At 32.4% G+C, this 15,193-nt stretch overlaps 1 protein-coding gene across 5 annotated transcripts in view; it reads right to left on the reverse strand.

Annotated features, from left to right (window-relative positions):
- Positions 1-15,193, reverse strand: part of CNTLN (centlein) — a 255,643-nt gene that overhangs the window by 169,510 nt on the left and 70,940 nt on the right. For 4 of the 5 annotated variants that reach the window (XM_039870887.1, XM_039870754.1, XM_039870807.1 and 1 more), the window contains exons 4-6: positions 12,364-12,498; positions 11,585-11,764; positions 302-435 (exon numbers count right to left, since the gene is read on the reverse strand). In XM_039870887.1, the coding sequence (XP_039726821.1) occupies positions 302-435; positions 11,585-11,764; positions 12,364-12,498 (449 nt within the window). The remainder of the gene's footprint in view (positions 1-301; positions 436-11,584; positions 11,765-12,363; positions 12,499-15,193) is intronic. The other variant, XM_039870922.1, reaches the window with a different exon arrangement.

Consider the following 15,193-nt stretch of genomic DNA (forward strand, 5'->3'; position numbering starts at 1 on the left):
ATAGCATATGGCTAGGAATTTTAAAAGGAAACAATAAATGAATGCATCATCCTTGTTAAAAATCGAAACAAGCCTCCTCGTTGAGCATGCTTTTCCCATTCCTGTGAAGCCCCTGGTTCTCCCCAGTAAACTATTTCCAGCTTGATGCATATAGTTCCGCATAGTTTCAATGCATAAACATATGTACCCATCAATGATACACTGTTGTCATTTTGGGGTGTTAATAATAAACGTAAATGCTGCCATTCTGAACAATTAATGCTATTTCTATAATGTTAAATTAAAAATTGAATATACTTGCCTGACCAGAGTAATATCCATATCCTTCTGGATAAGTTCAGTCTGTTTGTTATTTAACTGTAATGACAGAGCATTATATTTACTCTGTGAAACTTCAATTTCTTTCCTTGCTTGGATTAAATTATCTTCAAAGGCCTAAAATTAAAATACAGATAAAAATCAAATATAATTAATATGAAATAAATAAATAAAAATGAGTCTGTTAGATTTAGCTAACTAGTCTACAAAATGACAGTAAAAATTAGTGTTTTAAATTTTAATTTTTTGTTTTCACTTAATTAAAAAAATTTTAATGCAAACAATAACTTTTATATCAGTCACAGGTTACTCTTCTCAGAAACGACAGGAAGAAGAGGAAGAGGAAAGAAGAGGAAGAGGAAGAAGAAAAGAGGAAGAGAGGGAGGAATGGGAGGGAAAAGGAAGAGAGAGGGGAAGAGGGGAGGAAGCAAAAGATACAGAGAGAGGGAGAGACAGAGAGGGAGGAAAAAAAGAAGAGAAAAAAAAATAACAAGTGTTAGCTGAGATAAGAGAAGTTGGAACCCTTGTACATTGCTAGAAGGACTGTAAAGTGGTGTGACCTGCATGGCAAACAGAAAACAATATGGGGTTCCTCAAAACATTAAAAATGGAACTACCATATAATTCAGCAATCCCATTTTTGAGTATATATTCAAAAAAATAGAAAGCAGGGTCTTGAAAGGATATTTGCATACCCATGTTCAGAGCAGCACTGCTCACAATAGCCAAGGTGTGGAATGTCAATTCAAATGTCAGATGAATAAATAAAATATATACATAAGAAACACAGTGCAGCCTTAAAAAGAAAAACAAATCCTGTTGTATGCTGCAACATGGATGAACCTTGAGGACACTATGGTAAATGAAATAAATTGGTCACAAAAGGACAATTACCATATGATTCCACCTATATAAGCTTTTAAGAGCAGTCAAATTCATAGATACACAAAGTAGAATGATGGTCACCAAGGGCTAGTGTTAGGGAACAATAAAGAATTATTATTAATGGGTACAGAGTTACAATTCTACGAGTTGAAAAAATTCTAGCGATCTCTTTCACAGCAGTGAAATATAAACAACACTACTGAACTGAACACATACAAATGGTTAATGTGGCAGATTTTATGTTATGTGTTTTTTACCACAATGAAAAAAAAGGAAAGACATTTTTGACATATGCAATAGCATAAATGTACCTTGAGATCATTACGAGAAGCCAAATAAACCAGTTACAAAAAATGAAAATATGATTCTATTTATATGCGGTATCTAGAGTAGTCAAACTCATAGAAACAAAAAGTAGAATGGTGAATGTCAGGGGCTGTGCAGAGGGGAAAGTGAGGAGTTGTTTAATGATTGTAGTTTCATTTTTGGAAGATAAAGAAGTTCTGGAAATTGGTTGTGCAGCAATGTCAATATACTTTTTACTACTAAACTGTATACTTAAAATGGGAAAGATTGTGAATTTTATGTAATGTTTATTTTATCAAAATTTTTAAAAAGTAACCACACTACAAAGAAGCTCAGATTTAATTAAATCTGATGTGAAGCAATTTGTGTCCCAGGACATTGTCAAAAACAATAGAAAAATCAGTCAGCAATTTTTGGAGACCAACAGCTGTCAAAAACAATAGAAAAATCAGTCAGCAATTTTTGGAGACCAACACCAACAGTGACAGACATATTAATAGAAAAATCAAGAGAACAGTGAAAGTGAGCCCTGCTAAAATCACTATGAACCCAGGGTGAATGTGGACATGTTCAAGTCTGTGCTTTCTGAAAAGCAACATCAGAGGCTGTACACTGCAGGGGAAATAGACATTACTAAAATGGTTCAGCCAAACCACTAAACAACCAAACGAGCAAACATCAACGAGCCCTGGGGATGCAGCAATGAGGAATTGGTATCCAAACCTGCCACACTATATAATGTTAAATGTCCACTCTCAACAAAAAGTTAAAATGTGAAGAAACAGGACAGTATCATCCATAGAGAAGAGAGGAATCAGGCAACAGAAACTGCCCACAAGAAGATCCAGATGTCAGACTTCACAAGGACTTCAAAACAGCCATTATAAATCTATTTAAATTTGTATTCTATTTGCTTAATATTTATTTAATATTCTTTTAATATTGAACATTAAAATTTTCTAAATTTAATATTTATTCTTAATTTATTCAAATTTAAATATAGTTAAAGAAAACCATGCTTTAAAATCTACCATATCTTAAAAAATATAAAAAGTTAAAATGACAAGATCTCATCAATAAAATGATATAATTTTAAAACATCAAAATGGAAATTCTTGAGCTAAAACACACAATAATGAAAATGAAAAAAAACCTCACTAGAGGAGCTCTCAACATTTAATATAAACTGACAGCAATAAAAACAACAAACTTGAAGATAAATCGATAAAAAGAATAATGAAAAATTTATAGCCTCAGAGAAATGTGGGATGCTACGAAATGCAACAACATAAGAATAACGGGACTACCAGGAGAGGCAAGAGTATAAAGAACAGAAAAAAATATTCAAAGAAATGGCTGAAAACTACCCGACAACACTGAAAAACATTATTCTACACATGCAAGAAGCTTAACAAACTCCAAGTAGTATCCACACAGAGATCCACAGACACATCATAGTAAAAATGTTGGAAGCCAAAGACAAGAAGAAATTCTTTGAAACCACAAGCAATGACTCATCATTTACAAGAGACCTCAGTAAGATTAACAAATGACTCTTCTTCAGAAATAATGGAGGACGGAAAGTGTAAGATACGATATTCAAAGTGTTCAAAGAAAAAAGTGTGCCAACACAAAATCCTATATCTAGGTAAAGCTATCATTTAAAAATGAATACAATGAGTGACATCAGCAAAATGGCAGAGTATGCAGCTCCAAGCACTCTTGCCCTGAAAGGAACACCAAAAAGCAAGCATAAATTGACAGAACCAATGACAGAAAAACCTTTGAATGTATTCAAAAGTTTAAGCAACCAAGCGAATGAACCAAGAAAAAAGCAACTTGAAAATGAGATGAAAGATTTGTGGAGTTTTTACTTGCCCTTCTCCACTTCCCTCCCCAGCACATTAGCCATGTTAAAGCCTGGGAATCTTAGAGCACAAAAGCTCTTTTAGTGGCAGTGGCCCATGTTCCTAGTAGGGGATCCTGGTTGCTGGTTTGGAAGGGAGCAGAACAGACTTTATTGGTAAATTATTATGTGTATCTGTTCTAACTTTTCTGGGAACTACCTGAAGGAGTGATGCAAAGTAATTATCTCTGTTTGACCTAACCGGAAACACAGACTGGAAACATAAAGGATATGGCTCAAAATTACCACAAGGCAAACTAACAAACCATAAATCTCTGAGGCAAAAGACTATTGGTTGAGATACACAATAAAATACCTATGGGTGAGAGTACACACTGTGGGAGATTCTTTGGGTAATTAGGATAGTTAAAAAAATACTCATGCATATGGGAGACTTTAGAAAGCCATACACATGCTCAGGGAAAGATTCATGCTCAGAAAAGACCAGAGAAGACCCTATCTATGTTTTCACCTTGGACTGACTTCTGGGTTCAGTGCAAATCTGGATAAGTATTGAAGAGCTGGCCCAGCACAGAGACGGAGATAGGAATTTGCTTCATGTCTGTGTTATTTTTTTGCTTTTATTTGTTTGTTTACTTTAGCTCTCAGCATTCAAGGAAAACTCTGTCACAACATGAGCTGAAAAAAGCTAAAGGATAGAGACTTCAATGACAACACGCAACAAGGAATAAAGTCTCTGAAAGACTATCTAAATGAAGAGACTACCATACTTTCAACAATGAAAAAAGCAGGAACTCCTCAGGAAGGGGCAGAATCTGATTTTCATAATTACCACATTATAACACTCAAATGCCCAAATTTCAACAACAACAAAAAATTACAAGGCATACAAGAAACAGGAAAGTGTAGATTATTTAAAGAATATGTATAAATTAACAGAAAGCATCCCTGTGTAACTCCAGTATCAGATTTACAAGGCAAAACTTTATAACAACTGTCTTAAATATACTCAAGGAGCTAAAGAAAAATATAGAAAAAGAACTAAAGGAAATCAAGACAACAATGTATAAACCAAAAGAGCATCAATAAAGATATAATAATTTTAAAAAGAATCAAACAAATTCTGGAGTTAAAAAGAACAACACAAAATATGAATAATTCACCAGAGGTTTCAACAACAAATATAATAAGGTAGAAGAAATAATCAGCAAACTAGAAGATAGAACAAGTAAAATTATTGAATCTGAAGAGTAGAAAGAAAAAATGATAAAGAAAAGTGAACATAGCCTATGAGAACAGTGGGACACCACTAATAAGACTAGCATATACATTATAGGAGTCTCAAAAGGAGGAAAGAGCACAGAAATAACATTTGAAAAATAATGACCCAAAACCTCCCAATTTTGATGAAAGATACACATCTAAAAATCCAAAGACTCAACAAACTCCAAGTACAATCAGTAGAAAGAAATCCATGTTGAGATACATTATAATCAAACTTTTGAAATTCAGCTAAAAACAAAGAGAATCTTGAAAGTAACAATGGAGTAACTGGTCACATACAAGAGATCATTAATGAAAATATCAACTGATTTATCATCGAAAATGATGGAAGACAGAAAGCAGTATTATGACATATTTAATGTGCTAAAAGAACTGTCAACATTGAATTTTATACCCAGTAAAACTGTTGTTCAAAATTTCATAATTAAGGCACTCACAGATAAATGAAAGCTGAGGGAGTTCATTACTAGATCCGCCCTATGAGAAATGACAATCCCTCATATTGAAATGAAGAAATGCAAGACTAACTCAAAGCAGTATGAGGAAATAAAGACTCTAGTAAGGGTACTGTGTGGGCAATATAAAAGCCAACATTTTTGTATATTTGGTTTGTAATTCTACTTTTTATTTCCTGCATGACTTCAATGACAAGCACGTAAAAAATTATAAATCTTTCCTACAGGGCAGACAATTTATAAAGATGTAACTATGACAACAATAACATACGGTCAAAAGAAAGAACAATCTAGGAGAAATTTTTTTGTATGCTGTATCACTTTAAATTATGTTGTTTTAAGTTTCTAATGAAAAAAATGTAATCCCCAAGCTAACCACAAAAAATATCAACACAATATACACAAGAAATGAGAAGAAAATCAAAATGTGCCATTACATAAAAGATCAACTAAACATGAAGAAAGAAAGTAATAGAAGCATTCAGAGACCAAAAGGAAATCTAATGAACATAAAGCAAACAAATAATAAAATGGCAGAGTTGGTCTTTCCTTACTAGTATTTACTTTAAATGTACATGGATTAAACTCTCCAATCAAAAGGCAGAAATTGACAGAATGGATAAAGAAAACATTATACAACAATATGTTGTTTAAAATGCACTTACTTTAGATCTAAAGAAACAAACAGATTGAAAAATTAAAAAATGGGAAAAGCTATTACATGAAAATAGCAACCCAAAAGAGAACTGAGGTAGATATTATAATACAGGACAAAATAACTTTTAAGTCAAAAACTGCTACAAGCGACAAAGGAGAATATTTTATATAGATACATGTATTGAAAAATCAATGCATCAAAAAGATATAACAACTATAGATATAATTGCTAGAACTTGGTAACATAAAGAAAACTGAACATTTTAAAAATATGTGGAAATCAAATAATACACTCTTAAATAACCAATAACTCAAAGAACAAATCACAAGAGAATTAGACAACATTCAGAGATGAATGAAAACAAAAACACAACATACTAAAACTTAGAGGATGCAGCAAATGCAATGCTCAGAGGGAAATTTTTAGCAGGAAATACGTACATTAAAAAGAAGACATATCTCGAAATCAATAATCTAATTTTATATCTTGAAAAAACAGGAAAAAAAAATCAAAGTAAAGCCAAAGGGAGAAGGAAGAAAATAATAAAGAGTAGCATAAACACTTTTTTAAAAAAAAAAAGGGAATAGCAAAACAATAGAGAATCAATTAAAGCAAAAGTTGACTCTTTGAAAAGACAACAAAATTAACAAACCTTTAGCCTGGCTTTAAAAAAAGGATTAAATAACTAAAACAAGAAATGAAAGTAAAGACACTACTACTAACCACAGAGAAAAATGGATTATTTGAAAATACCATAAACAATTTTAAAACCATCATAAAACCTACATGAAATAGACAAATTCCTAGAAACACACAAATTACTTAAACTGACTCAAGGAAAAGGAAAATATTAAATGAACAGGACAAACAGAGACTCATGGACATGGACAATAGACTAGTGGTTACCAGAGGGTAGAGGGGAAGGGAGCAGGAGGGAGGTAGATGGGGTAAAAGGGGTCAAATATGTGGTGACATTAAATAATTTTTAGAAAATAAAATAAAATAAATTTTTTTTAAATCACGAAGAAAACATTGATAGACCTATAATAGTGAAGAGGTTTAATGAGTTGAATCAGAGGTTGAATCAAAACCTCCCAACATAGAATATTCCAGAACCAGATAGCTTCACTGGTGAATTCTACCAAATGTTTTAAAAGAATTAATACCAATTCTCAAATTCTTCCAAAAAAAAAAAAAAAAAAAACCATAAGAAGAGGAAACACTACCTAACTCATTCTATAAGGCGAGCTTTATCCTGATATCAGAGCCATATAATGATATCCCAGCAATGTAAGGTCCATTCAACATTCAAAATCAAGTAATGTAATATACCATACCAACAGAATAAAAGACAAAAACCACATGATCATTTCAACAGATGCAGAAAAAGCATTTGCAAAATGCAACCCGTTCATGATCAAAAAAGACTCTCAACAAACTGCAAATAAAAGAGAACTTCCGTAATCTGATAAACAGAAGGAAGTATCACTTATCCTCATCATACTACCAAACTGTTTAAAGGTTGTAGAGAAGCAGAATTGACATAAAAATTGAGAAAGAGTCTCAGAAATCAATTTTCTCAATAGCTTAGTCATTCCCTAATTGTGCACTAATTGATTTAATTTATTCCCTTAAATATCTGTAATGAATTGATTCAAAAAGACACATTTTTTCATAATCATGCATAATAATTATGCATACATACGAACACACATCCATCCTTACTATATTTTAATAGCTATATATATGTATGTACTTATGTTATATATTCTTTTTATGTGTGCAGACATATAGGGACTATCATAATTACTAGGACTAAAATTCATTTCTGACCTCTTCAACAAAATCTATGTTAAAAGATACAATATCCATTGACCATTGATGATTAAAATACTCAATAAAATAGGTATAGAAGGAAAAGTACCTCAACAAATAAAGGCCATACATGACAAACTCTCAGCTAATATAAGCAATGGAGAAAAACTGAAAGCTTTTCCTCTAAGATCAGGAACAATACAAGGATGCCCACTCTCACCACTATTATTCAACGTAGTACTGAAAGTCCTAGCCAGAGCAATCAGGCAAGAGAAAGAAATAAAAGACATCCAAACTGGGAATGAAGAAGTAAAATTGTCATTTTTGCAGATGACATGATTCTCTATATAGAAAACCCTAAAGACTCCACCAAAAACTATTAGAAAATATAAACAAATACAGTAAAGTTGCAGGATACAAAATCAATGTATAAAAACCCATTGTGTTCCTATATACTAACAATGAAATTTCAGAAAAATTAAAAAAATCACTATTCCTTCTGCAATTGTAACAAAAAGAATAAAATACCTAGGAATAAACTTAAAGAATGTGAAGGACTTATACAATGAAAACTACAGGACATTATTAAAAGAAACTGAAAAAGACACAAAGAAATGAAAAAATATTCTATGTTCATGAACTGGAAAAATCGACATAGTTAAAATGGCCATATTACCAAAGCAACATAGAGATTTCATGCAACCCAATGGCATTTTCAAAAGAAATAGAAAAGAAATCATCAGATTTGTATCGAAGCATGAAAGACCCTGAATAGCGAAATCAATCCTGAGAAAAAAAGAACAAAGCTGGTGGCATCGCACTCTGACTTCAAATTATACTACAAAGCAACGATAATCAAAACGGCATGGTACTGGCAGAAAAACAAACACACAAATCAATGGAACAGAATTGAGAGCCCAAAAATAAACCCACATATATATATATGGGCAAATAATTTTCCACTAAGGAGCCAAAAACATACAATAGAGAAAAGGAAGCCTCTTCAATAAATGGTGCTGGGAAAATTAAAAAGCCACATGCAAAAGAATGAAACTACAAAATATTAACTCAAAATGGATCAAACATCTAAATATAAAACCTGAAATAATAAAATACACAGAAGAAAACAGGTACTAAATTTATGAACCTTGGTCTTTGGATTTTATAAATTTAACCTCACAGGCAAGGGGAGTAAAAACAAAAATAAATGAATGGGACTATATTGAACTAAAAAGCTTCTACACAGCAAAAGAATTCATCAACAAAACAAAAAGGCAACTGACGAAATAGGAAAAGATATTTGCAAACAACATCTCCGATAAGAGGCTAATATCCAAACTATACAAAAACTCATATAACTCAAAAAAAAAAAAATCCAATTAAAAAATGAGCAGAGGACCTGAACAGACACTTGTCCCAAGAAGACATACAAATGGCCCACAAATATATGAAAGGAAGCTCGACTTCACTAGCTATAAGAAAAAATGCAAATCAAAACCACAATGCAATACCACCTCACACTTGTTAGAATGTCTATTTATCAACAAGACAGTGTTGGAGAGGTAGTAGAGAAAAAGAAACTCTCATAAATTGTTTTGGAAATGTAAATTGGTACAGCAACTACAGAAAACAGTAGTGAGGTCCCTCAAAAAATTAAAAATAGAACTACCATATGACCCAGCAATCCCTCTTCTATGTATCTACCCCCAAAATTTGAAAACATTCATAAAGATTTGTGTATCCCTATATTCACTGCAGCATTATTCACGGTGGGCAAGACCTAGAAAGAAGTGAAATGTCCTCTGATAAATAACTGGATAAAGAAGATTTGGTACATATATAGAATAGAATACTCAGACATAAGAAAAGATGAAATACTGCAATTTGCAACAACATAAATGAATCTTGAGATTATCATGCTAAGTAAAATAAGTCAGACAGAAAAAGGCATAAACCACATGATTTCACGCATATCGGAAATATAAAACTAAAAGCAATAAACAAACAAAAAACAAACAAACAAAAACCACAGACGAAAACAACAGTATAGTTAGTTACCAGAGGCAAAAAGGTGGCAGCGAAAAAAGAGGGTCAAATATATGGTGACAGAAGGAGATTTGACTCTGGGCTGTAAACACACAATGCAATATACAGATGATGTATTATAGAACTGTACACTTAAAACCTATATAATTTTATTAACCAATGTCACCTCAATAAATTTAATAAAATTTCTTTAAAAGTTAGTTAAAAAGATAAGCACATCAATTAAAAACTGAGGAAAAAACCTAAACAAACACTTCATCAAAGAGGACACAGAGAAGGCCAATAAGCATATAAAAAGGCCCCAACCTCACTGTTAGGCAGGAAAATGCAAATTAAAACCACAATAAAATATCACTAAAATACCACTACATACCCACCAGAATAGTTAATATTCAAAACAAAAAACTATCAGCATCAAGTATAATGAAGATATAGAGAGACCAGGATTCTTATATACTCCTGTTAGAAATGTAAACTCTACCATTTTGGAATGCAGTCTGGAATTATCTCTTACAAGTAAAGACAGGTAATTCCACTGCTACGTAGTACAACAGAAACATGCCACATCTGTACACGTTTATGTCAGTACATGAATGTTCGTTCATAGCAGCATTATCTGTAATAGCTCCCAAAGGCAAACAACCTAAACGAATGAAGAATAGATAAACTGGGGTGTATTCATACAATGGAATACCACACTAGCAATGAAAAAAATGAATGGCAGCCACAAGCAACAACATGAATGAATTTCAAAATTGCCATGTTGAACTTAAGAAGCCAAACACACAAAAAATACGCTATGTATTACCTTATATTATAATTTAAAAACAGAACTAATATATGGTGTTGTAAGTCAAGAGAATAGCTATCTTTGAAGAGAATGGAAGGGATAATGACTAAATGGGGACAGAAGAAGGACTTCAAGGATGCTGGTAATGCTCTTACATGGTTAGATGGTCGTGTTCACTTTGGTCGTGTTCACTTTGTGGTAATTACTGAACTGTGCACTTATTGTCTGTGTGTTTATTTTATATGTGCACTATGCTTTAATAAAAAGGAGAAATATTTTATTCTCTTTAACAGATACTGCTTCAAATACATACATATCATTCTCTCTCCATGACCTCTATTTGGTGTCATATTCAGCCAGGGGAGTGGGGAAGAGAGAAATAGTAAGGGAAAAAAATCTACAAGCTGTCAAACATATTTTCTATATGTAAATCTGCCTATCTGCTCTTGTCATGAATACCTAGTCTTCTCTGAAATAAAAAATAATCTTTTAAATTCCTGATTCTAAAAAGGCAATAAATCATTCAAAATGTTATATTAATCTATAAGAGAGAAACCCAAAATTCAATGGATAAAACTGAACAAAAACATTCTCAAGACAAAGAGAAAGCCACAAAAGGTATTATACTTTTTTTTATCAAAGGGTATAAGAATATTATAAAGATTGACTGTGCCTTTTATATTCTATAAAAATAAAATTTTACTAGCAATAGGCCCTCTTAAGCCAAAGAAAAGCACCATCTTTGAAACATGAGTATTTTTTAACTGTTTTATGCTTTTCTTACATTTTATTTTAAAAGACTTACAATTAATTTAGAATTACAATTAATTCTAGTTGTATTTATAAATTTAAACCCTAACTGAAAAAAGCAATAACTCATGATTCTAAACATGATTTTTAAAACATGTTTTATTTCAAAATGCACTATCCTTTATTTTTTAATGATTACACTTTAGATAACTATTTGAAGTCAGTTTCCTGCTTTGCAACATCAATTTTTAAAAAGCCATGGGTCTTAAGTGAAGGAATATAAATTAATGCTAGTCCCCACTGGTGGATTTGAATATATAACTTGTTATTTAAAGAAAGTAACACATAATAAACTTCCCAAAAGAAGTTAGATCTAAAATAATAGTGTGGATTCCATTCACACTGCATACCTTTACTTTTGCATCAATGCTATATTTTTCTTTTCTCCAATGTGCTTCCTGCTTCCTCAGTTTCTCCAGGTCATTTAGCAAGTCAGCGCAACGGGTACTTAACTTCTCATTTTCCTCCTCCAGATTTTTTATAACCAGTCTGTTTTGCTCTTCCTTATTGTGTACACATTCTTTAGTGACCTGTAGAACAGTACCACACGGGCCGATAAACAAACAAACAAACAAAAATGGTGAAAAATAATCAGCAAATATAAACTGTGCAGCTTTACCCTCACAGCAGCTTCTTCTATATTTGACGGCCAAGGTCACCTGTATACTTTTATTGGCCTCTTTTCATGCAGGTGGATGGGTCATATTTTTTCACTGGATGACAGCTTTGATGAGTACACATTTGCAAAGAGCCCATTAATTGATCAAGCTGCCTTTGATGCTGTCCCCAGCTATTTTTGAGACCCACACAGACATATCCTCCCAGACCTGGGTTTTATCAATTAATAATGCCAGTCCCATCAGAATCTAATTACAAGAAGCCACATATTCACACTCCTACTTTCTTAGCTCCATTTCCATCATTAACTATTTATCTGAAAGTTATAAAGCTTGGAGTCTTAGCTTTAAAGCATCTTTATCAGAGTTTTTGTATGTGAGAAAACTGGTATAGCAGGGCCTAAGGCAATTTTTCCTCCAAGCTTGTCACTTTCTTTGCCACAAAAGCTGACAAAGCTTAAAGTAGGACTTCAAAGCAATAGTACTATAAAACTATGTACAAGTCAACACACCTTAACTTCTTGCCTTTTATCATTAAATTTCTTCTGCAAGTCACTGAATTCTTTCCTTAAGAATGCATTTTCTTCATCTACTGCAATTTTCCGTTTTATAAGGTCATTTATGTCCTGTTTCAATCCTGATTCTCTCTATGGAAAATAAAAAAAGAAAATTATTGGTGAGATGGTATTTTTGAGAAAAAATTATTTTATTTAAAAAGTTTTAGATCTTGATTGATAATGTAAAGATTAACTAGCTTTCATAATAAAAATTTTCATTTCCTTCCTGTGACATGCCCATAGCTTTTCAAGCAAACTAAGCATGGTATCTATTTATTAGTTTAAGATGAAAAATATAAAAGAGTATATATACCAAGTATTAAGTATGGATACCAAGTATTAAGTATGGATACCAAGTATTAAGCCACATTCAGAAACTTTGGGGATTCAGGTATGTAATAAGAGAAAAACAAAATAAAAAAAAAACATTCTAATTAAGAAAAATGCATGTGTAGCTAAACTAAATATTACACTCTTATTGAGTATAATTTGGAAGAAAATACTTTTTAAAGAAACAATTTCTCTAAAGAATGAAAAATTGCAAGTCTGTTTTAGTACCAAAACTATTTTGTTCATAGGAAGAATATCCAGAATATTAAAACTGCCACAATTTTTAACTGAATGTTCTTCTCACTTGCCAGAGATACCGAAATGATACCTAATTGAAGGATGTATCCATGACTCAATTCTTGGTTTCCCACTACTCTCTCATAGCTTTTCTCTCAGAAAATTTACCCACTCTTTTGGCTAATGGTCACATTTGTCTGAAAGACTACACAATACACAATCCAGCCCTGACTCTCTCCCAATCACTAATCTCACATTATCAACTTTCTATACAATACCTCCACTTGGATTATCTGCTGTCACCTCAAACTAACATAAAACTGAAATCCATTTTCTGATATTATCTCTTTCCTAAACTTCAACTTTTGTCAACCCGTCCCATATTTATTAAGGCCCTTTATCTAGCCTCACATGCTTTTTTAAAGAATCCAAGTCATTTTTAACAGCATCCTTCCCTCAAGCCCAGTCTGCCTGTCAACCAGAAAGCAGACGACAAACAGACACATCAAGACAAAAACAGTTTTCTTATTAACCCATTTCCCGTTTGCTCTGAGAATACTCGCCAGGGGGCGCTTGCGGCTGCAGCACTTACAACCAAGAAAACTCGCAGCTTATATAGTCCTAACCTTACCCCCAAAGTTTGCCACAAAATATCTCACTTATATTAATATTTTCACATCGCTCTAGTATATCAATAGTCTTTGGAAAGAAATGACATCATTTCTATTTATAGCATTCTATTTTCAGTAGTGATATTTCCATTTACAAAATATAGTGATTCTCATTGCTGAAAATAGCAGATCCTAGAAAATGTAGCATTCCTACGCATGATGTTAAATTAATGCTGGCAGCAAGCTGCACTTTTTCTTTTCTAAACAGGAAAAGGGTTAAGTAATATGCTCAGTATAAACCCCAGACCTTTATTCCATACCTGATCTATCATTGATGCTCATCTGATCCCTAAGTCTCAATTTATTTTATACTTCTATATTTACTCATTATCAAACACTCTCTAAAAGATTTGAGGATGAACTAAATTTAAGGTAAGATGCAGTGATAGAATGAAAAACATGATGAGTTTAAGGAATAAAAAAAGGTACCTCCTATAGTCTAATTTTTTAAAACTGCAATCTCAATTGTTGATTTTATTTCACTTCTACTTAACAGTATTTTAAACACTGAATATAGTCACATGCCACTTAAGGATGGGAATATGTTCTGAGAAATGTGTCATTAGGTGATTTCATTGTTGTGCGAGTATCATAAAGAGTGTTCTTAGGCAAAGTTAGATGGTATAGCCCACTACTATAATTATATGTGCTATACTTTTATAAGACACACAGCGCAGTAGGTTTGTTCATACAAGCATCATCACAAATGCATAATGTGTTGTGCTACGACATTATGACAGCTATGACGTCACCAGGTAATAGAAAATTTTCAGCTCCATTATAATCTTATGGGACCACCATAGTATACATGGTCCTTCATTGACCAAAATGTTGTTATGCAACACATGACTGTATCTATAAAAATAATCTGTGACAAATGTGTATGGTATTACAATAAAAAGAGCAGCCCTGTACCCACAACCATCCAACTAAAAAACATAACTTTACCATTAGCTTTGAAGTCCCCTGATCCTCTAAAAGGCTAAACGTTGTCATGAAACTTTGGCTCTTATCCTTCTATTGCTTTCTTTATAGTTTAAAGACAAATATATCCCTATTTATATATTATACAGTTTAGCTTATGTTTGAATCGTATATAAATTAAATCATAATACATATATGGTGTGGCTTGATATTTTTACTCAATATACATCCTCAAAGTCATCCATATTGATAGGTGTGCTGTGGCTAAATTATCTTGGAATATTATTCTATTACATAAATATACTATAATGTATTTGTCCACCTCTTATCAGTATATATTTCAGCTGCTTCCCATTTGGGGGAAGGGGGTATACAAGCAAGGCTGCTATGAACATTCAAGCATGTCTTCTGATAGATGTGAGCAAGAATGTTCTCCTAAGCAGTGGTTTTTAAACTACAGATTACAATCTAGTAAATGGGTCATTAAATCGGTTTAGTCGTCATAATCAGCATTGTTTTTAGGTGGAATAGACTGCAATAGAAAATATCATAGTGATATGCACAAATTCTTAGGAAACAAACTACGCCCACAATAAACATATGAAAGGAGACACACTATAGTA

This window comes from Pteropus medius, unplaced genomic scaffold (genome assembly GCF_902729225.1).
Source record: "Pteropus medius unplaced genomic scaffold, Ma_sr-lr_union100, whole genome shotgun sequence".
Classification (NCBI taxonomy): Eukaryota; Metazoa; Chordata; class Mammalia; order Chiroptera; family Pteropodidae; genus Pteropus; species Pteropus medius.